The sequence below is a fragment of the Camelina sativa genome, chromosome 17, assembly GCF_030686135.1.
Source record: "Camelina sativa cultivar CO46 ecotype springtype chromosome 17, ASM3068613v1".
Classification (NCBI taxonomy): domain Eukaryota; kingdom Viridiplantae; phylum Streptophyta; class Magnoliopsida; order Brassicales; family Brassicaceae; genus Camelina; species Camelina sativa.
In genome coordinates this window covers 39202364-39225134 of record NC_141896.1, presented here as the reverse complement: position 1 = coordinate 39225134, position 22771 = coordinate 39202364, and the positions used below count along the sequence as shown (strand labels likewise).

Below are 22771 nucleotides of genomic sequence, written 5' to 3'. Positions count from 1 at the left end.
TCGTGAAGGACAATCAAACTTGGTGTGACCGTAGCCCTTACATCCATAGCATTGCAAGGAATTCTTCCGTTTGTTGTTTGGGCATTCAGACTTGTAATGTCCAAAACCCTCGCATTCAGCACACTGTCGTTCTTGCTTGTCACCCTTTCTGATTTCCTTATCAGTATCGGATTTCAAGACCGGTGATGTTCCCTTCCGCTGACCTCTTTCCATCTTGCGGAAGTATTTCTTAACCAGCAAGCCGACTTTTTCTTCATCTACAACTTCCTGAGACTCTGCAATCTTCTGTTCCTCAATGGCTTTGAGAGCAAATGATTTCTCATTTATCTTTTCCTTCTTCTTCAGCTGTATCTCAAATGCCTGCATCATCCCAACTACTTGATTGTACTTGAGCTCATCAGAATTCAGTGAAACATCAATAGCAGACCTGTGTGGTTGAAACTTGTCTGGCAAACTTCTGAGAAATTTCTTCACCAGCTTCTTGTCCTTGTAGCGTTTACCCAGAACTACAGCTTCTTGTGCAATACCACTCAGACGACTGCTATACTCAGCAACTGACTCAGTCTCTGTCATGTGCAAGTTTTCAAAATCCGAAGCAAGATTGTCCAACCTTGTACGTTTGACCCTACTTGTGCCTTCAAACGTGACTACCAGAATGTCCCATGCTTCCTTGGCCGCGTCACATCCTTGAACTTGATTGAAAATGTCCCTAGGCAAAGACTTGAAGATAACTGATAGAGCCTGTGAGTTATGTTTGGACTCCGCTTTTTCTTCGGCCGTCCATTTCTTCCTGTGCTTAAGCACCAAGTCTCCCTTCTCATTTTTCTCCGTCGGATGAGACCAACCATCTTCCACCGCAAACCAAGCTTCCATGTCAATGCTTGAGATGGCCTGCTTGATCGACACTTTCCAAAAACCAAAGCATTCAGGATCGAGTTTCAATGGTGATTGAACCGCAACAAAATCCAGTGATTTCTCCATACCCTTGCCGCAAGATCTCACCTGTTGAAAAAGGATATCAGAACTTTTTATCAGGTGCTTGCTCTGATACCAATTGTAAAGGTATAGAGAATGACAATCACTTAAATCGCTTGGAAACGCGCCAAGCAAACGCTTTTATTCAAACTTATAAAACTCCCTTTTTACAAGTTATGAATCTAAGCCTACTCTCTTGTCTATCTAACACAACACCCTGTGTAGATCTAAAAGAGTAAAACACACTCACCTTCAAAGCTCTTTTTGTTTGCTCGAAGGTTTACAAATCTCTCAAACTTATCCCACGAGTGCTAACTCTTTTTGCGGCCAGCCCTCGTCCTTTTAAACCCTTCACAAATGATCTCTAACCTAGATCTTTGTGAATCCCTAACTAAAAGGAAATATTCCTTATCCTAAGAAATATCCTCCCTAATCCTCTCGATCAAATATACTCTCAATCTTCTCGTGTATATCTTGATCTTCCTCTTCCTTTCTTCTCACGCTCCTTATCACGACTCCCATAATCTTCTTCCACGTTAGCTTAACTACCACGTCAGCATATCAGCGCTCTGAGACACTCCGCAAGCTCCTGTCACTTTCAGAGCTCTGATGCACTTTCAGTTTTGTTGGGACATTGAATTAAAAGTAATACTAAGCTGATTTTAGTTATTGAATGTGTATCTTTTACCAGTTGGAAAATATAATAATTTTTACAGTAAATAAAATAGAGTCTGCTGTTTGATCTGATTTTGTGGATCATAATAACTATTTTATTCACAAGCGACACGAACATAAAAATAAAATAAGAGCGAGCCAATCTCATTCAGTCATCTGGTCATAATTTAAGTTATCTTCTTCTATTTAAATAACAAGTAGCTGATCCAAAGTGGCTAAATTTTAGAACAAGGTGCCTATTTAAATAAGACCTCATCCAAAGTGCCTCTCCCAAGACTGAAACTGGAAAACAGACAGACGTAATTAAAAACTTTCATCGATTGTAGTGCACACACCGATCTTGACTCCTCTACGAGTCTACGTGACATGTTGATAATAATAAATCAAGTCGACAAAATAAAAGTAAAGATAGATTTGGATCGCATCAAAGATGTAATAATATACTATAGGTCCGTCGATTATAGACTTATAGTAACATATTTTTGTCGGGCTTATATAATTTAAAAATCCAAGTGTTTGTATTAGTATTCGAAATGGCAATAAACCGTAATTTAATCAGCATCGATTCATCGTAGATTGCTCGCGCCGGTGACGAATCTTCCGGTACAAGAAAAGGTAAACGCATATGGTTCTGCTAGCACATTGTTTCTTGTGGCCTTATCGTGTAACTCAATATTTCATCATCAAGAAAGAAAGAAAAAAAAAGACTCATACATGTAATTACTGTTGACCTTTATATGTGGTATGACCTTTCGCCAAAAAAAAAAAAACAAAAAATCATCAGTTTTAGTACTCAATGACTAACATGAAGACAAATATATAGCGACCTGGTTAATTAATTTCATATAGACATGTAGGCGATTTTTATGTAAGCTGAAGTTAAAATAAAGCTTTGAGATTATGGGTCCGATTGGTAACGTATTCAGAGCTGTATAAAAAAGTTGTAAGCTAGAGCTGTAAGCTTTTACGAAATAGTGCAAAGCTGTAAGAAAAAGTTGTACACGAAAGCTGTACAAAAACGCTAAGAGTAAAATTTTTAATAGAGTTATTAGTAAAGTTTTTGTGATTGGTAAAAAATCAAAGTTGTACCATTTGTACCGCTTTGTTTTTGTTCACCAATCACACCCTATAAGATCAATGGAGTGACTTTGTAACGCTCCGACTGCCACCTCTTAGTGGGCCCATGTCCAATCCCTATCCGTGGGTCCATTTTCCTTAATGGACCTCACGTTCTCTCACTAGGCCCGTGAGCTCATCCATATCCGACGGCCGGTTTGCTATGTCCACGAGGCTTTAAAGACTTGTTACTGTCCCTACAAATCATCATATGATCTTTCCCTGTGTTTTGTCCTCACTCCACAGTTCCGACAGATCACCCGTCCTGAGACTACTCCAGCTCAAGCACGCTTAACACTGGAGTTCTTTCAGGACCTTTGGCCGAAAAGATAAGTGCACTTTGGTGATATAGGTGGCCAAATCAATTCTTTTAAACCTCTCCGCAAGTTTATGAAACCGGGATGTAACAATTCACCCCCACTAACAGATCGAAATGTCCTTGTTGTGCACCAAGACCGTCACCCCCGACGGTGTGAGCCCACTCGACTCCACACGCGTCTGGGTTCGGCTCTGATACCAATTATAACGCCCATGTCCCAAAGAAAAATGGAAAACCCGATCAATTTATGTGAAATCATGAATTTGCCCGGTTTGGTTTAAGTTCACCCGGTTTAGAGCCGGTTTCGAGAAACCTTAATATTTATAATGATATGGACGCCTCTTCTCTCTCTTTGGTCGTGACTGTTATTCAATACTAGTGTTGAGAGGAAGAAAGAGGGAGAGAGAGGAGAGAAGCCTGTTGTGGTGTGAAGGAGATTAAAAGAGGAAGCAGAATCGTTTGGGTTTGGGTGGAAACAGTTTCGACATATCAAATCCTTGTTTAAGGTAATGAAATTTGGTATAGTTATTCTGAAGCCTCTCATCGTCATTCTCGTTTTTACAGAAATGGATTTGGATTTAAACTCAATGAGTTATTGGCAGTTTCGTGAGATACGTTTTCTTAGACGCGAATTGGGACCATCGGGATTATAACTGAGATCGTGGTCTCTTCTGGTTTCCGATCGGCACGAGATTTTGTGAGAAGCTTCGTAACGTCTAGGTTTAGCGCTTCACCAGAGGGATTTGATAATGAACGATTTGTTTTTATTTTAGGGTTTCTTCTTTGAGACTGTTCTTTTCTGAAGTTTCTATCCAGCTTTGCTATAAAGTCATTTTTGGTTGTGTGGCTTGTTGTAGGGCGTTTCTGGGCTGTTGGAAACGTTAGGAGAGTCTCAACTAGTTGTATTTGGTTGTATATATCTTTTTCATGGTGATTATCCAAGGCAAATAGAAACTCCACCTCCAAAAATTATCATGGATCTTGTCAAGACCAAACTAGGTGTTGATATATCATATTCGACGGCGTTGAGAGGGAAAATTCAAGCTGTTAGTGATTTGAAAGGTAGCCCAGAAGAAATCTACAAGATGCTGTGATGTTATTTGCACATGTTAGAGAAGGTTAATCATGGTACAAGATCATATGTGTATTGGAATGAGAATAAAAAATTCATGTACTTGTTCATAGCTTTGGGAGCTAGCGTTGAAGGGTTTCAAGTCATGAAGAAAGTTATAACTATGGATGCAACTTTTCTTAAGAACGGATATGCGGGTGTTCTTGTTTTTGCCTTGGCTCAAGATCTTAATCTTCACCATTATCCCGTGGCGTTTGGCGTTCTTGATGGTGAGAATGATGCAAGTTGGAATTGGTTTTTGGAGATGTTGAAAACCGTTGTTGGGAACTCTTCTGAAATAGTATTTATGACTGACAAAAATTCAAGTCTCATAAAAGCCATAGCTAACGTATATCCTCTGGCTCATCATGGGTATTGTATATGACATTTATCCCAAAATGTGAAAGGTTATGCTTGTAACGTCAACAAAGACGTTGTTGCATGGAGATTTATGGAGTGTAGTAGATTTTACACAGTGGCTGAGTTCAACGTTGCTTATTCTTTAAAATATGTAAATAAACAATAATGAGAAATCTAATACTATCACAGACTCTTCAATAATTAAAATCAAATAATGTTTCTCATTTAGCTATATATTTAAAAGACTTGGCTAGTAACCAAACCTCATAACCAACATAGAACTTCACTTCTAAATTCGAGTAAACTACCAAAAAAAACAATATATTCGTAAAATAAAAAAAAAATTACTCTCTCGTCCAGAAAAAAAATAGTATAAATTTGTGGGTTAGAGAACAAGAAAACTATAATTTATAGCAAAAATATTATGTGGAGTTGTGACAACCCGTCCCGCAGACCCTACTGCCCCAACGGACCGTCCGTGGACCCTGCTAGCCTCCCGCTAGCCGTCCTAACGGATCCCAAGCTGGTCCTGCAGGGCATCGATCCTAACCCATTACTGTGGATATCCCAAATCCACCAGTAGGTTATTGGTGCGCCAGGCGTTCCTCGAACCCTGGTCCCCACCCTTTAACAACCTTCCCACAAGACAAGCTGTCACCAATTGATAACAATTAAGGAGTGAACAATTATTACTGTAACGTGTGAATTTTTTTTAAAACACTAATACTCCTGTAACAACCCGTCCTGTGGACCAGGTCAATTGGTGGCAACTTGGTACTCCTGCAGGTCAATTGGTGACAGCTTGTCCTGTGGGAAGGTTGTTAAAAGGTAAGGACCAGGGTTCGAAGAACGCCTGGCGCACCAATAACCTACTGGTGGATTTGGATGAATAGTTTCATTCCACGGTGAGGGATTAGGATCGATGCCCTGCAGAGCCAGCTTGGGGCCTATGGGGGCAAGCTAGCGGTGGGCTAGTGAGGTCAACGGGACGAGTTGTCATATAAAAATTAATTTTTATTGTAACAATCCGTCCCGTGGACCCCACTAACTCCCCGCTAGCTTGCCCCCATAGGCCCAAAGCTAGCCCTACAGGGCATCGATCCTAACCCCTCACTGTGGAAAGGAACTATTCATCCAATCCACCAGTAGGTTATTGGTGCATGAGTAGATTATTTGTTATTGTAATTATATCTCATTAAATTGTCATTATTCTTTGTATTAAATCTTAACTTTTTTGTTAATTATATTTATATATTTAATTTTTATTATTGTGTAATCAATTTGAATCTTTAAATCCTAGTGTCTAATTTAAACATTCAGTTTTGATTACAAAGCAAAAACCAAACATGTTACTTTTCTATATTAAGTTTTGTTTTGCTCTCACTCTTTTAGTGCAATTGAATTATTTTCCATATGGTTTTACATATACGGTGTGTTTTGTTTATTGTTTTCATGTTTTTTTTTATAAAATTGGTTTGTATTATGGTTTCTCATATATATTGTAATTATTATTTTTGTCTTACTTGGATTATTAGTTTTTATAGATTTTTAGTATTTTATGGGTTGTATATTGTTTTTGCCAAATATTGTAATTTATTTTTCATTGAATCGAGTTTAATTATATCAGTTTGTAGCTGTTGTGTGTAGGTGGTGTAACATATGAATAATTTATTGGCATGTTTGTATTTTTAATTTTGTCCTCTTAATCCCAAGGACTAATCTAAACATAAATATATGTGAATGCATCCACTTTTTGTTAAGTCAAACTAATTTAGAGTTTAAAGAAAATAATCTTCCATTAAAGCGAACCTAGTTATAGTTATGTATATTTTTGATTTCAAACAGTCTAAGGAATGAAATAAATTCTAATATAACTTCAGAATTTTATTTTTTTATTTAACGAATTTAACTTATTGTAATATTTTCAATGTAGAGAATCTTAGAAAAAATTTTAGTTTGTTTGACAAAAATAAACTAAAAAGAAGAAGAAGAATTTGATGTTAATGTTTCATTCTTTTTTGTATAAATATATCCCGGTAAAAGCTTTAACAAAATTATTTATTCTAATATAATTAATTTTAGTTTTTATTTAGAAATTGGTGGATTAAGGTTTAACAAAAATGAGAAGTAAATTTTTTTCTAGGACAGGTGTCAATTCCAGATGTGCCACGTGTTAAGCTTAAAAAAAGTTTTAGAAGTTAATTTTACTTGTTTCTATTTGTTTGACAAAAAAAAAATTATGTTTTCTTTTTGTATAAATACACTCGGATAAAAACTTTAACAAAATTATTTCTTCTAATATAATTAATTTTGATTTTTTATTTAGAAATTTGTTGATTAAGAGAAAATTTGTTTTTTTTTAAATAAGAAGTAAAGTTTTATTATAAGATATGTGTCAGCTCTAGATATGTCACTGTCAAGCTCAAAAAGAAAGTTTTATAAGATAACTCTATTTTATTATATAAGATAAAGATAACAAAATTAAAAGTATTGGAATAACATAATTAAATAAATAAATAAATAAATGAAAATTTTGAGGATTATTGTGTGTTAAAGTGTTAACAAACACCAATAGCTCTTTTTTAACATATAAACGATTAGATATTAAATAATATATTTCAAGCTAGTGTGGTTATAATTGTTATATAATTGAGCATCATCGACTACAAAGGATGTAACATCTCCCATACAGCTCACAGCCTCACACTATAACGAGTCCCACCGACACTATCGCCAACGCTACACGTGATGCGGACCTACATTCACATGAACGGGGTCAGATGAGCCCCCATAAAATATATAAAAATATATATTACCATGTATTCGTTGTTGATTTTGGTAGAGTTGGTTGACAATCACAAAATTGTCCCCGGCAATGTGAGTTCAAATCTATCTTGAATCAATGGTATATTTTTTTTTTCCTTGTTTTGTTTATGTTACAATATTTAAAAAATAATTGTATCAATGGTATATTGTTTTAGTTAAAAGTTTTTTTAGACTTTTTTATATATGTATTTTCAGTTACTTTACAATGTTACTATATAGTTTTCATCAAAAAAAAATTTTACTATGGGTCTGATTGGTGACCATGTTTAAATGAGACGGTTAAAAGATTTATAGCAGTTGTAGAGAAGGCGGTTAAAAAGTAAGCGGTTAATGATAGCGGATGAAAAAGATGGTACGGTTAAAGATGGTGGTTGAATATTTAGTTTGATTGGTAAAATTATAGCGGTTGAACAGTATAAATTATAATAAATAATATTAAAAAATAATTTAATTAGAAATGAAAAATAAAAGTAATAATTTTTTTATCTAATTCATAATATGAATATAGTTAAATGAAGTAGCATATTACAAACTACTTAGCATGCTAAATGATTTTAAATCTTTATTATATGAGATTAACAAAGTTCTAAATGTTTATTTCATAACAAAGTATTCAAATATCACATGCATGATCGTCCATTTAAAAGTAATGATATTATTGAAATCACAATCATTAGTCACTGTTCTTTTCTCTTTTTGTTAGATAAAAAAATTTAACCTAATAAAAACTGTTTAAACTTTTATACAAAACCAAACGTTGGTTTCTCTAAGTGATTGGAGTTGGCGTTTGCAACCATCAAAACTAAACTTTAACTACTTTCTCCAAATTTTTTTTTCAACCAAGATATCCAATCGCTCTCTCTAAACGTTGTCTTGAATGAAAAATATTAGAGTGGTTCGTTTGCAAACAACCTTAATTAGTGTAAACAATCAGGTGATTCCAGCATATCAATCACTCATTTGAAGAATCATCACATTTTTACGAAATAAAACAAATCCGATCCAGTACAAGACAAGTGGAACAAATTAAGTATTCCAAATCTCTACACAAACGATTAACGTGAAATAAAAAGAATATATTTAAAATAATTAAACCGACAAATAAAAAAATCAAACAAGAAAAAAAAAAAGAAAATTCCCAACCGAGATCACATCACATGAGCCAAACTCCAAAATAGAGCCCGACAATCGCCGTTACGACAATACTCATTCGAGTAGTTCTAGCGCCGTTTTTATCATCAGCCACCTCACTCTCATCATCTGACGGAGCATCAGCGCTAGGTCCGTCGGCGTCGGCCTCCGCGTTCTTAGGCTTTTTCTTACTGGACTTAGGTGCTGGAGCAGCCGTCTTAACGGCTTTATAGATCTCTCTAGGCAACAACACTTTATCAATCTTGTAAATTATTAATGGCTCTTGATCCTTTAACGTCCCCATTACCTTAGCCGTCACAACGTCCGTCTCGAGCGTCACATCATCGCCGTCATTCTGAACGGTGAAATCAAACTTGTTGTCACCTTCCGTCGCTAACGTGTTAACGGCGCCGTTACCTGATCTAAGCATCTGTAACGACTGGTAAACCGGCATGCCGTGGTACAACACTAACACCGTCTTGTTCGCCGGAGAAAGGGTTTTAAATTTCGGCATGAACTTACTGACCGCACTGTCGGACGGGCAAAAAACTGTTAAGCCTCCGTCTACGGTGTCTTGGAACGTTTTGTCGGCGCCGGTTGATTTCAAAATTTCGGAAAAAGCTTTGCATCCTTGTTTCTCCAGGATTGTGGTGAGGATAAGGTCGCTGGGACTCGCGGTGGGAGCTTCTGCTTCCGGCGAGGTTAAGACTTGGCTGATGTGAAGAACAGAGATGTTGTAAGCCTTTTCAAAGATGGATTTGACGTAGTGAGCTGTGAGCTTGCTATCGTCTTCTTGGACACCAAAAGCGACTTTACCGCCTTTTATATCCGTGATGTTGACGTATCCAGAAGTTCCCGTTGCGGATCCGGTTGATTGAAACATGGAGGCAGTGGAGGTGGAGCCGTCGGTGATCTGGTGTAGTTTCTTGGCGCCATAGTAATCGACCAGGACATGGAGAGAGAGAATGTTGCGGATTGTGTAGAGAGAGTAGCCTTTTGAGAGGATTGAGGACATTGCTGAGTTATCAACGGCCAAGACGGTGATCGTTTGCCGGCGGTTGATCTCATCGGCGAGATGGGTCGCTGAAAGGTAGTGGTTGAAAGTGGAAAACTCAGGGTCTTTGGCCAAAATTCGGGTTATGTTATGTGCACTTGAGAGGGAGAAGAAGAGATGGAGCTGGTAAATGAGAACCAATGTGGTGGCTACTCCCCGGAAAGAAGTCATTTTGGGGCTGAGGATTAGGCGGCTGTGATAGAAGGAAGGACGACTTGTGTGTGGTACCATTTGGGAGACTGGTCTTATAAAGTATTAGATTTTAATCTGTCATAATATTTTTAATAATTATTTGTGTTTGATATTGTATTGGCGTAACAGCTCTCGTTAACTTATTTGATATGAGACTAAAATATTTTGTGTATTTTAGTAGACCAATTAATAAAAAATTATATAATTGTATTTTTGTGTAAATTCTAACTTGTTTCCATAACATGATCGGCATAAAAATTTTTTAAAAAGTTTTGAATATGTTAAAGGGAAATTACCTAGAATATTACATAAAAGTAGGTTTATTACTAGACTAACACGTTGAGATTTTCGACTTACTAGAATAACACATAAAAGTTTGTAAATTACTTCTATACCTGACTTGTGTGTTTTATTACGTTTTATGCCATTTATAATTAAATTTGATCTAAAAAACTTGAGAAAACTTGAGATTTTATGCTCTTGCTCTTGAGATCTTATGCTCTTAAATTTGGGTGGGCAAAAAACATTAGATTGATTCCTTCTAATTTTATTCATTTTTTCTCTCGAGAACAAAGTTTCAGATCTAGTTTTTATTTTGCCTGAGTTATCGGAGAAGATATTATCGGTGAGTTCGAGAATCGGTGAGTTCACCGGAGAAGAAATTATCGGTGAGTTCGATAATCGTAACTAGCGGTAGATTGAAAAGCCCCGCCGGTACAGTTCTGTTGAGAAGATTCTTGACGATTCTGATTTTGTTTAAGGACTTGCTTTTACCAAGCTCTTCTGGGATTGGACTGAAGAAGAAGTTGTTAGAGAGTATCAACATCTCTAGCTTCTCGCCTCTGCATAAATCCATGAGGATAAGTCCGGTGAGGTGGTTGTAAGAGACATCAAGCTTTTTCAGATTCCCGTTCCGGCCAAGATTCGTCCCTGCGTCTGATATGATTTGGGGCATTGTCACAGAGTGTGGGGTTGATTTCGATGAGGTTGGTTCCTCAGAACGTGGATTTATCTTTTCTTTTTTTTTTGTGGGAACAAAATGCGACCTAGGATTATTGATTTATTAGCTGTTTGTTTTCTTAGGATTCTTCAGCTATGCTTATTGATCATACTAGCTTCTCCGTCTTTGATGTTGACGGCAACCACACCTTGATTGCTGCCGACGATTTAGTGAAATCTGATGTCATCTTAGGAAAAGCCAAAATCGAGGTACCTTCCTTGCTTTCTAGCTGAGTTGTGTCGCTAATGCTCACAATTGTCTCTGATGGTTTTAGATTTAAGATAATGTTTGAAAATTTGGGGTTTTGGGGGTTTCTGATTAGTGAGAACTAAGTTCATTTTTGTGTTTGGTTTATGAATTACAGGCTCCCGTTCTCTTCAGAGGAGTTGCACATTCGTTGAACCCTACCAACAGTCTGGTAAGTTGAAGGAATGAAGAAGATACCTGTTTGTTCCATTGAGTAGATTTACAATATTAATGTTTCTTATGAATAGCTATGCCTTGATGTGGGAAATAAATTGTGCTAATCTATGCCTCGTACTCTATTACTAGGTTTTCAAAGTTCTTTCAGCCTCTCCCTCAGCTTATTCTGCTAACCCAAGCTCGAAGTTGTCTAGTCCTCCTCAGCTCACTGGGTCTGCAATTTCGCTAGTCTCGGTCATGCAGGTTTGTCTCTCTTCTTCTACCAGATATATGTACCCTGGATAATTCGATGTTCTTGTGAAGCCTGAACTATCATGTTTTTTGGCTGCTGTTAGCGCTCTTCTTCTGAACAGTATTTTTATTCACTGCCTTGAGCTCTCATTCTCATATTTTGATATTTGTAACTGCAGGCTAGGAACAATGCTAGGGTTGTGATCTCAGGCTCTTTGCAGTTGTTTAGTGATAGGTGAGCAAATGTTCGATGGTATTCCTCCAACTAATTTTATGCCTATGGATGTTTCTGATTCATAGTTTGGTTTGCACGAGACATGTTAATCAGATCTGGTGTCCAGAAAGCAGGGAGTCAGAATCAGTAAGTAGACACATAGTTCGTCAAGTGAAACTTGTAGTTCGAATGATACGTAACTACACAGATTTAAGGATTCTTTTGTCAAAGATACTATGATAGATATCACAATACGTTTTGAAATAACATTAACTGATCTTATTCAACACTTTTCCAGATACAAAAATCTGGCAATGAACAGTTTGTGACTGAACTTAGCAAATGGGTCTTCCACGAAAGAGGCCATTTGAAGGTATATACTTGTCTTGCTCTCTCCTTTAAACCTTCAAATCTGCAGATGTTAATTGCTTACACTCCTTTACATAATCAGATGATAGCTTGTTTGTTCAATTAGTCACCTCTGTTACTTTCATTAGTATGTTCTTCACCTATCTTCTTTGTCCCAGGCTGGTAGTCTTGTACACCATAGGGTTGGAGAAACAGATGAGCCAGCGATATACAAGATAAAGGATGACCTGGTATGGCTTTAGATATACAAGATAAGTTGTGTGCTTAATCCTCTCTCTCTTTCTCTCTTTCTCTCTTTCTCTCTTTCTTCTTCTTCAAAAACTCTCTCTTTCAGATTTCAAGAAACCCTTAAAATCCTCTCTCTGTCTCTTTCTGTTTGTTTGTTTTCTTGTTTCCTTCTCCCTCTCTCTCTCTCTTTCTTTCTTTGTCTGCTTTCCCAGGTTTTTTCTTTTGCTCTCTCTCTGCTCTGCGTTCTTGACTCTCAAAAGACTCTCTCTTTTGTGTTGATTTTGGATTCTTAGGGCTCTTTCTTTTTGTGTTTATGTTGTTGTTGTTGTTGTTGTTGTTGTTGTTGTTGTCTGTCTCTGATGATTACTGAACTTGAGATGGGGAAAGGTGAGAGTGAGCTTGAGCTTGGTCTTGGGCTGAGTCTCGGCGGTGGAACGGCAGCCAAGATTGCTGGTAAATCAGGTGGTGGCGCGTGGGGAGAGCGTGGTAGGCTTTTGACTGCTAAGGATTTTCCTTCTGTTGGCTCTAAACGTGCTGCTGACTCTGCTTCTCACGCTGGTTCATCTCCTCCTCGTTCAAGGTTCGTTTTTTTCCAACTAAATCAAGTGTTTGATGTGAAATTGTTATTCTTCTCGGAACAGAGTTTGTTTAGGAGTTTCTTAAGGACTCTTTAGTGTGTTTAGCTGTTATTAAAGAGCTCTAGCTCAATCATTCAGAAAGATTTAGTGTATTCTTGATGTAGGAACAAGGGCTCTGTTTTTGGAATTAGGAATCTTGATTAGCTGAATCTGTTCTTGGTTGTTCTTGAATTTGGATATAGGAACAAGTCCTGACTGATATGTTTGCTTTGTTTGTAGCAGTCAAGTTGTGGGATGGCCTCCTATTGGGTCACATAGGATGAACAGTTTGGTTAATAACCAAGCTACAAAGTCGGCAAGAGAAGAAGAAGAAGCTGGTAAGAAGAAAGTGAATGATGATCATCAGCCTAAAGATGTGACAAAGAAAGTGAATGGGAAAGTGCAACTTGGGTTTATTAAGGTGAACATGGATGGAGTTGCTATTGGAAGAAAAGTTGATTTGAATGCTCATTCTTCTTACGAGAATTTGGCCCAAACACTAGAAGATATGTTCTTTCGCACTAATCCAGGCACTATCGGGTTAACTGGTCAGTTCACTAAACCGTTGAGGCTTTTGGATGGATCGTCTGAGTTTGTACTTACTTATGAAGATAAGGAAGGAGACTCGATATTACCCTCTATAGTTAAAATGTAATTTTGTATGGTTATTGTTCATTACCTCTCAAAAATATGATAAATAAACAATTACGAATTACATAGGTTGTTCTAGTAACATCTCTTACTTTTTCTAGTAACATCTCTTACTTGTTCCATTTCCGGTGAACAACAACGACAATTTTAGCTAGGGTTATAGAAGAAGATATGTTGAAGATGACTACAAAATTACAATAATATCGTTCATTAAAACGGATTTATGGACCTACACTAAGCAAAAGAACGTTATGTACGTACTCTAATCTTAAGAACATTATGTACGTATGCGTTCATATGTACGTACACGTTTATATGTACGTACACGTTCGATTTTAGGTTTAATGAACCCGAAATTACCAGAATATCCTCGTCTTCTACCTCTAACATACGACTGAAAACCCTAATTTTCCCTGCCTCACTTTATTTTTTTACGACTTATGTCTATTTTTTTGGTTTCACTTGTGAGTTTTTTACTCAACTACTCCCTCCGTTTCAAAATATAAGATGTTTTGGAAAAGTTTATTGTTTCATAATATAGGATGTTTTCAAATTTCAATGCAACTTTTAGATTAGTTTAGTATTTTATATTATGCAGTATTGTTTATGATTGGTTGAACTTGTTAAAAGTAAAAACTTCTTAATCTGCGTGATTTGCTTAAAACATCCTATATTTTGAAACGGAGGGAGTATTATAGATTTTCATCTCAACATCTGATTTCTAAATTAAAAACCTATAAAAAGTGAGTTATATAGATTTTCGAACAAATATCTAGCTCTTCCATGGATGAACCCAGAGGAAAGATTAACGAAACAGAGTAGGAAAAAGACGTCTGCTACAAACGTTATTACATGAACACCATAGATCGGAAGAACAGCAAACGTGTTTAGATCTACCTCCAATAAGTCTATCGCAACGCTAGACTGTCTTTGACAGCTCAAACAAATTCGTGTTATTCTGGTAAGACTTTACAGCTGTCAAAAATGCTTACTAAATCTACCACGAACAAGAAACCTACCATCACACTCCGAAAACTATTTCAAAAAAACAAACAAGTATACCAAAAATATCTGTAAGGAGAGAAGGCTGTCGCAAAAATCTGTCGCAACAGGCCATTAGTCTACCATAAATATCTTCCCACCCTTTTACGTTTGCCGCTACACGCGCTAAACACAAAAGTCTATCATTAAAGGGAAATTCCTCTACCAACTTAATCTACCGAATCGATTTCATGTACGTCCACCGATAAGTGTACCAACACTACAACTAAGTGTACCATCTACAGTGACCGATAAGTGTACCAAGACTACAACTAAGTGTACCAAAAATATCTGACGTACACCTTTAATCAGTCCACGTGTATAAATCTACCATCAAAGGATCGGTAGACTTAGTCCCAACTTCCAATGTTTTTTTTTTTTTTCTAATGGCATTAGCCGTAATTACGTTTTTTCTCAACACTAGTTTCAGGGATAGTATAGGTACAAGGTGTTAGTCTAGTCATTACAAACAATTGTATGTTGCTTTTGTAATAATGAAGCTTTTATGCAATATTCTAGTAACTCACCCTATGTTAAAAGTATCTAAAATATTTAAATTATGGAAACTAAAATATCTAAAATAATTAATTTTAAACATGTTAAAAGTATCTAAAATATTTAAATTTGGATATTACAAATAACAACTTCAAGTTTTAATATTCATTCACATTGCAATGACAAATATGGCATGTTCTACTAAACTTCATACGACAAATTTCATATTCCTTTTAAGCAACAATTTCAGTTTTTTCTTTTAATTAAAATGATGCCAAAAACATTTTGGAGTCTCAACTATCAGCTATTAACTAATAAAGAGTGTGATTATCTTTGTTAGTCTATAAATCTAAAGATAATAGGGTTATTCTCTATTCTTTTATTGAAATTGTGATAATTTCTAATAATTTTGAAATGTTAATGTATCTTATAAACATTTTTAAATATAAATATATTTGATCTGCCGAAAACAAGAATTATGTAAAATTTACAAACAAAAATTAATTTATCATATATATGTCTAAAGTAATTATAGAGGGAAAAGAGATATATAAAAATAATAATAAGAACAAAGCTGTCTCGCATATTTCCAGCGTAGCAGTAGATAAGTGGGCTCTACAGAGGTTGAGTGTGGGTCACATTTGAAAGTAACATGCGTTCCCGTGTTACAAAGTTCGACCGACACTTAGAGCATTTTTTTTTTTTGTCATCTAGGTTTATATTATCATTATTTATATTATCATTAACAGATTACAACTGTTGAAAACAAAAAGGTGAAAAATATAGAAATCACCTAAGACTAATTTCAAACAAGGGAAATACTAAGCCCAAACAAGGAAAGCTAAAGCCAGCGGTTAACAACATAACCCCGGAAACTAAAGCCAGCGGATAAAGGACCATCTCTGGAAGCTTAAGCCAGCATGTAACACACCTCCGAAAACTAAGACTTAAGAACAGAAAAACAAAAGCCAAAACTTAAAGTAAAAGTTTACAAAGGAAATGAGAGAAGGATCAAAGCTCTAAAACTGCCCAACTGAAACTGAGCGAAATCCACTAAGCTTTCCCAAAGAACATGTTAGCGCCAGAGAGTACACGGAAGACCGGAAGCACTAAGATAGCACTCCGTTGAAAAGCCATCATCAAACCGACAGGAACGAAAGCAGAATTCATACCATAACAGAGAAACAGAAACCACAACCACCACACCAAACCAGAACCCCATGGAGGGCGGCCCAAACTAGGAGCAAAGAAAAACCTTGCGAATCGACCTGAGACAAGACAAAGAAGACCAGCAGCTCTTACACGCGGACCTTTGTCAAACCCAGCTTCAGTCATTCCCTGGATGTTTTTTATTTTTTTAACAGTAAAATAATAATAAAAAAAGTTTTAATCCTTATTAACCAGAGATCTGCCCCGATCATTTTAGATACTAGAAGACACCTAAGACCATGGCCAGTGGCAATCCTTATTGGATTGGTAATAGAGTTTATAGTCCAAAATTAATTCAAAAACAAAAAAAAGCCCAAAAACAATAGAAGCGTTGCTTAAGTGAGCAACAGAAAACGGTTGAAGTAACCCTATGTGGAAGTTTCTGATTGGATGTCCCTAAAATATAAAAGACCAAAAAAATATTTTCCTCATCTTTTGCTTTTTCTTTTGCCGACTCTCTCTCTCACTTTCTTCCTTCGACGAATCGACGTGAGAACTTCGAAGGATCAGATCTTCCACCACCTCCAATGTATACATTGGATGACCGGTCTGATTTCTCTCCTGAGTCAGGTATTGCAGACTACTCAGCTTTGTTTACCTCTTCATTTGTCAACCATCATGTGTTTACCTCTCCTAATAACTGCTGTGTTTACCTCTTCATTTGTCAACCATCATGTGTCTATGAAACTATCAGTTGTTAGTTGTGATTTTATTTTTGGGCATTGTGGATTCTGACTCTTTATACAGATAATAAGTATCTTATCTTGTGTTTGTCTCCTATCTTTTCGATCTTAAGAACTGATCATGATAACTGCTCTCAGATTTTCTCCAGGTGATACAAATTTGGTAGTACGGGAGTTTGAAAAGTGTGGTATGATCTTGAAACATGTTCCTGGTCCAAGCAATGCCAACTGGATGCACATCCTTTACCAGGTTACTCTTCTTCCCTTTAATTGATGCATGATGATAAGCATTCATAGTTATTCTAGACTAGTCATCGTACATGATAATCTAATCAAATCTTCTTTATAAAGGAAACAATGAAACTGAACAATGGTCTGTGTTATATGATGTAGAAACGGTCTGATGCACATAAAGCGCTGAATAAGGGTGGGATAATGAAGTAGTATTCTCACAAAGCCAAATTCAAAGAGCCAAACTCAATGTAATATAAGTAACTAATATAATTTATTTCTCATTTTAAAATTTCAAAATTATTAAACAATAATTTTTAAAAAATTATTTTAATAATTGAGAAACCTTCATAGGTTTCTCTAGTGGATGATGAATTTTGTTGAAGTACTTAGTGAGTTACTTAGATTAGTTTAATATCTTATTATATAAAGTTGGGTTTCGAAAGTTAGTCATTAACAAGATTTTTTGTTAAGTTATCAATCTCAGATTTTGACATGTGTAAAAGTTAATATTTAATAGCAGAAATTTGATTACAACAAAAATAAAATATTTTGTTTTAAAAAATATTAGTAATGAGAAAAGATAATTATCAAAAATTACAGAATTTATAATAAAAATAAAAGGCTTTTTAGATAATTATAAAGAGATTATATATATATATAGATATATATTTCATAAAATTTGAAATTATAATATTATTTACTAATTTTTAATTTTAAGTTATTAATTCTACAAAAAAATAGAAAAGAGATTAAGGAGAATATATAGTTAATGATTAATTCTAAATTTTGTAAATACTCACTTCGGTATAAACATATATCGTCTTATATTTAAATAATTTATTCAAAAACACAGCTTTCAACTTTATATAATAAGATATTTGGGATTCATATATCACCATGCTTATAATTTTCTATTGTTCTTTAATTATGTCAAATTAGTTTTCTTCTAATTTCTCAACCTTGATTGGTTGGTCATAAACCCTTCTTCTTTTTGCAAATATAATTGTTACCATTATTCATTCAATCCCAAAGGAAGATAACGAGTAGAAGCTCATCAACCTAATGGATGGATAAAATAGGCTAATCAAACACAACCTTACAACAAACATAGATAGATAGATTGGAAAAACATAAATCATTTTTGATAGATCCATATGAGCTCAAAGACTGTGACACCCTGGTGTGCGGAAAGCTTTAAAAGAATTGATTTGACCCCATATTTCACCAAAATACATTTATTTTTTTGATCAAGGGTCCTGAGAGAACTTCATGATGGGTGACTTTCCTGGAAGTGATTTTTGGAATGTGCGAGTGAGGACAAAATACAGGAAAATATTATTTGTTGATTTGTAGGATCATCAGTAAACAAGTTTTTAAAGTCTCTCAGACGTAACAAACCGACCATCAAATATGGGTGGATCCACGGACCGAGAATAGATGATGGGCCCACTTAGGAAGGTGGGCCCATGGACTGAGTGGACATGGGCTCACTAAGCAAGGTGGCGGTTGATGCGTTACAGAGACAGAGGCTATATCATAGTGTGTCAAAGACACTTCAACGACTACATTGAGAAATTTAACATTGATTACTATCAAAACATTTTGTAACGTTAGAATAAGGCTTTTACTTTCATTGGTTGTCGGAGGCTCGGAGCAAGCCATTTTGAGTTAGCAAAAAGATGTGAACATCTTCTCTCCACACAGGAGGAGGGCAGAGTCAACGTTCTCTCTATGGTGGAGAAGGTTGGATACAAAGTTATCTCCCTAAGGGAAGAAGGTGGAGGAGGTTGAACGCAAGGTTATCTCCCAAAGGAAGGAAGGTAGAGCCAATATTCTCTCCATGGTGGAGGAGGTTGGACGCAAGGTTCTCTCCATAACAGATGAGGGCGGAGCCGAGGTTTTCTCTACAGTGGTCATACAATATACATTATTGATTAGTATATTATGTAATATATTTTTTATTCAAAATATTTTTTAGCCAACAATTTTAGTAATTAAAAAACTATGCAGAAGTGAAAGTAAAATAGTTGGCTCAATGTGTTCATATAGACATGTTCTAGGTGGTGACAAAGAATATATTTGTAACATAGAGTATATTTAGGTGTAAAAAATACACTTTTAATAGTAACATACAAAAATAAAATTTAGAAATAACTTACAACAAATTTTAATATATTTTTTGTTAAATTTAATTTTATTTTAAAAAGTCTAAACCCACACATTGGGCGGGTACTAATCTAGTAAACAATATGATTAAGTTATTGGCCATGCTCTAACGTGTCAAAAGTTGATTGGTCTCGTTTTGTTTTTTGTTTTTTTTTTCTCTTCTCTTCATTTGCTTTTATCTATCTCTTTCGACACAAACGAAATCAGGAAAGCCTGAATCGATTTTTCAAAATCGAGTAGAACAACCCAATCGATTTTTCTTTTGGTGAGTCTCTTTTTTTTTTTTACTCTCACAAAATTTGATTCCTTTAGTTTCATATTCTGATTTTCCCATTCAAAGATTGGGAAAAAAGCTAAAAAATATCCCATCTATTTTTTATTTGGAAGTTTAATACCTGGTCTTTTTTGGTTGGAAGAAAAATACCCCATCTAATTAGTATTGGTCTAAAAATACTTCATTTTTAAAGTTGTTGGTAAATTCGTACCCGTGACTTAACATCCGTTAACAGACGTTAAAGAATTGGTTGATGGTGTTAATTTATAAATAAAGGTGATAAGTAGATATATACAACTGCTAGAAAAATAATAACGATTAGATTCTCATGGTGTGGTGGTTACAAAGTATTTATTTTCTCAACGAAACTTGGGTTCGAATCTACATTGAGTTTTTTTTTACTTATTTTTTTGTAATAAATGGCAAACTCGTAAATACATCTTCTTCTTCATTTTTATTATTGTAGCAGCGGTGGCAAGGGGTGGTGTGCAACCGTCATTTAAAGTTGAACCACCGAATAGATCTGAGGTTCTTGTGTCTTTCTTCTACGTCTGATGAGACATAACCAACCTGCGAGTGTAAGAATAGCCAAACCCAAAACAAAAGCTCCAATCGCAATGCCTAGGGATCTCTTCCGCTCCCGCCACCGCCACGTCTTCTCACTGTTTACCCGAAACTCAACCCTACCGACGTCACTCCTCCTTCTCAACCCGTCCCGCCGTAGCCACCACCATGCCGCCGGAGATCTGTTCGTTGGTTGGTTCAATTGAAGGTTGGACATCACCGCCGCTGCTAATGAAGAAGACGATATATTTACGAGTTTGCCATTAGTTAAAAAAAAATTTGGAAAAATAATAACGCAGAAGCATGGAGTCGAACCCAGGTTTAGATTGAAAAACCTCTTTGTTACCACTACACCATGAGAAACTTAACGTCATAGTTTGTCTATAAATTAACGTCATAGTTTGTCTATAAGGTTAGACACAAGTCTAGATATTTACTTATCACGTTTATCTATAAATTAACACCGTCAACTAATTCTTGAACGTCATTAACGGATGTTAAGTCACAAGTACGAATTTACCAACAACTTTAAAAATGAAGTTTTTTTAGACCAACACTAATTAGATAAAGTATTTTTTTTACAACAAAAAAGACCAGGTATTAAACTTTCAAATAAAAAATAGATGGAGTATTTTTTAGCTTTTTTCCTGAAATTCTTTTTTCCTGAAATTTATTTATAAATTAACACCATCAACCAATTTTATACACTTCCTAAAAATAGAAACACAAGCTCCCATTAATTTGACTTAACAATAATCAATAATATTTCCCTATATTAATGATTATTGTGAATTTGTGATAATTTTATTTTAGAAACTTTAAATATGTGAATAGTAATCAATGTTTTTTAATATGTGAATATATTTCGGTTTTGAAAACGTTTTAGATCTAGTGACTTTATATTTTAAAATTGAAATGTTTGATTTTTTTAAATTAATTGTAAAATAATATTCCTTAATCATTCAATAGCAATTATGTGTAAATATCCATAAAAATAAGCAATAAATTCATTGGTGTGTCGAGCTTTCTAACGACGACACATAAATTTTTTATTATTATTTTGTGTAAGTATGTTTCACCCGTGAAATATTACACAAATGGTATTAAATAAGTCAATTCCCTATAATAATGATTATTGTGAATTTGTGAGAATTTTATTTTAGAAACTTTAAATATGTGAATAGTAATCAATTTTTTAATAGGTGAATAAATTTCGGTTTTGAAAACGTTTTAGATCTAATGATTTTATATTTTAAAATTGAAATGTTTTATTTTTAAATTAATTGTAAAGGAATATATCTGAATCATTCAATAGCAATTACTGTATGTGTAAATATCCATAAAAATAAACAATAAATTTATTGGTGTCTCATACTCTCTAACAACGACACATCAACATTTTCTTGAAAATGCTTCTCTATTAATATATAGGAGATATTTTTAAATTGAAATGTTTGATTTTTAAATTAATTGTAAAGGAATATTTCTGAATCATTCAATAGCAATTACTGTATGTGTAAATATCCATAAAAATAAACAATAAATTTATTGGTGTCTCATACTCTCTAACGACGACACATAAGCATTTTCTTGAAAATGCTTCTCTATTAATATATAGGAGATTTCTTCTATGCTTTGCGTTTTGGTTTAAAACACGTGTGTATTTTTAAAACACAAAAATAAGTTGTTTGTAAAAAAAAAGTGTTCATTGATTTCAAAATTGCAAACTTCTGTAACTTATATATAAACATTCATTCATTTTTATGGTTCTCTTCTATCTGAGATACATTTAATTCCTAGAACTCCATATAAATCTATGAAATTTTATCACTTTACGGAACAGAAGATGCAACATTTTAGTTACATTGATAGATTGTTTAAGATTCCTAACCAATTGTATAACATGTTTATGTTATTTTAAAAATGTTTTTAACAAATTGGTTAAAATTTTTTTTACATGTTTATGTTAACGGAGGGAGTACTTGTTAAAAACATTTTTGGTAGCTTTATTAACCCCAAATAATTGATGTGATTTACAAAATTCGTAATTAAATGGGTTTCAATTTTGTTGGAATACCGTTTTCATACTTAACTGTATCTGGTTACAATCGTAAAAGCATTGCACACTATATAGTTTTTTTGATAAAAAAAAATTAGGTTATACATATAAATGAGGTTTTGACTCCACTAAGTCGCGTTACTTCGCGTAGTAGAAATTGACTATGAATTGAGCACTATCGATTCAATGATGACAAAAAACAAAACAAAAAATTATTTAGACGAAGATTATGGTTTATAACAAATTATTCGTAGAGCGGAAACAATTGATGAGATATATTTGATTATGACACAAATAAGCAACGCCACACTTTTCCATCAAACACCTCAACCATATGCTAATTTGTCCACGTAACATATGGGTGGAAAAAAATCCCAACTATTTGCCAAATATTTTTTCATACCTCAACTTCAATACTCTGTAAATAACAACCTGAACCATATTTAAATATAATTTTTCTACCTAAACTATATTTAAATTCAACTTTTCTACCTAAACTATATGAAATATTGTCAATTTCAACATCTGCTGGAACGGTTTTAAGTGAGAGTTTG

At 34.7% G+C, this 22771-nt stretch overlaps 3 protein-coding genes and 1 long non-coding RNA gene across 7 annotated transcripts; 2 read left to right on the top strand and 2 right to left on the bottom strand.

Annotated features, from left to right (window-relative positions):
• Nucleotides 1-8341: 8341 nt before the first annotated feature.
• On the bottom strand, nt 8342-9964 carry LOC104758749 (fasciclin-like arabinogalactan protein 2). The gene has a single exon (XM_010481678.3). It carries the CDS (start codon nt 9796-9798, stop codon nt 8536-8538), a length of 1263 nt encoding a protein of 420 aa, XP_010479980.1. The 5' UTR covers nt 9799-9964; the 3' UTR covers nt 8342-8535.
• Nucleotides 9965-10217: 253 nt separating this feature from the next.
• LOC104760026 (dolichyl-diphosphooligosaccharide--protein glycosyltransferase 48 kDa subunit-like) lies at nt 10218-11870 on the top strand. The gene is made up of 6 exons (XM_087494162.1): nt 10218-10745; nt 10843-10968; nt 11124-11177; nt 11312-11425; nt 11593-11648; nt 11742-11870. Exons 1-6 carry the CDS (start codon nt 10701-10703, stop codon nt 11776-11778), a joined length of 432 nt encoding a protein of 143 aa, XP_087350288.1. The 5' UTR covers nt 10218-10700; the 3' UTR covers nt 11779-11870.
• Nucleotides 11871-11929: 59 nt separating this feature from the next.
• On the top strand, nt 11930-13591 carry LOC147924905 (auxin-responsive protein IAA13-like). Of its 4 annotated transcripts, XM_087494160.1 has the most exons (4): nt 11936-12000; nt 12155-12226; nt 12602-12804; nt 13082-13591. In XM_087494160.1, the coding sequence occupies exons 3-4, from the start codon at nt 12602-12604 to the stop codon at nt 13494-13496; spliced, it is 618 nt and encodes a 205-aa protein (XP_087350286.1). In that variant the 5' UTR covers nt 11936-12000; nt 12155-12226; the 3' UTR covers nt 13497-13591. The 4 variants fall into 4 exon arrangements, 3 of the variants coding, with proteins under 3 accessions (XP_087350286.1, XP_087350287.1, XP_087350285.1); XR_015586053.1 differs by lacking the exon at nt 13082-13591 and having other exon boundaries at nt 11930-12000; nt 12612-12686; XM_087494161.1 differs by lacking the exons at nt 11936-12000; nt 12155-12226 and having other exon boundaries at nt 12245-12804; nt 13085-13591.
• Nucleotides 13592-19869: 6278 nt separating this feature from the next.
• Nucleotides 19870-20650, bottom strand: LOC109130155 (uncharacterized). Its single transcript, XR_002036253.2, has 2 exons — nt 20474-20650; nt 19870-20383 (listed from the first exon to the last, which is right to left on the bottom strand). It is a non-coding gene; the product is annotated as an uncharacterized LOC109130155 (long non-coding RNA).
• Nucleotides 20651-22771: the final 2121 nt, after the last annotated feature.

What these genes read in the sequence shown, in the direction of transcription:
- LOC104758749 (XM_010481678.3), bottom strand. Translation starts at nt 9,798, where the DNA reads ATGGTACCACACACAAGTCGTCCTTCCTTCTATCACAGCCGCCTAATC.
- LOC147924905 (XM_087494159.1), top strand. Translation starts at nt 12,584, where the DNA reads ATGATTACTGAACTTGAGATGGGGAAAGGTGAGAGTGAGCTTGAGCTT. An exon ending in TCATCTCCTCCTCGTTCAAG is followed by an intron (nt 12,805 to 13,081) that starts GTTCGTTTTTTT and finishes CTTTGTTTGTAG; the next exon opens with CAGTCAAGTTGTGGGATGGC.
- LOC104760026 (XM_087494162.1), top strand. Translation starts at nt 10,701, where the DNA reads ATGATTTGGGGCATTGTCACAGAGTGTGGGGTTGATTTCGATGAG. An exon ending in GTGGGGTTGATTTCGATGAG is followed by an intron (nt 10,746 to 10,842) that starts GTTGGTTCCTCA and finishes TTGTTTTCTTAG; the next exon opens with GATTCTTCAGCTATGCTTAT. An exon ending in TTGCAGTTGTTTAGTGATAG is followed by an intron (nt 11,649 to 11,741) that starts GTGAGCAAATGT and finishes CATGTTAATCAG; the next exon opens with ATCTGGTGTCCAGAAAGCAG.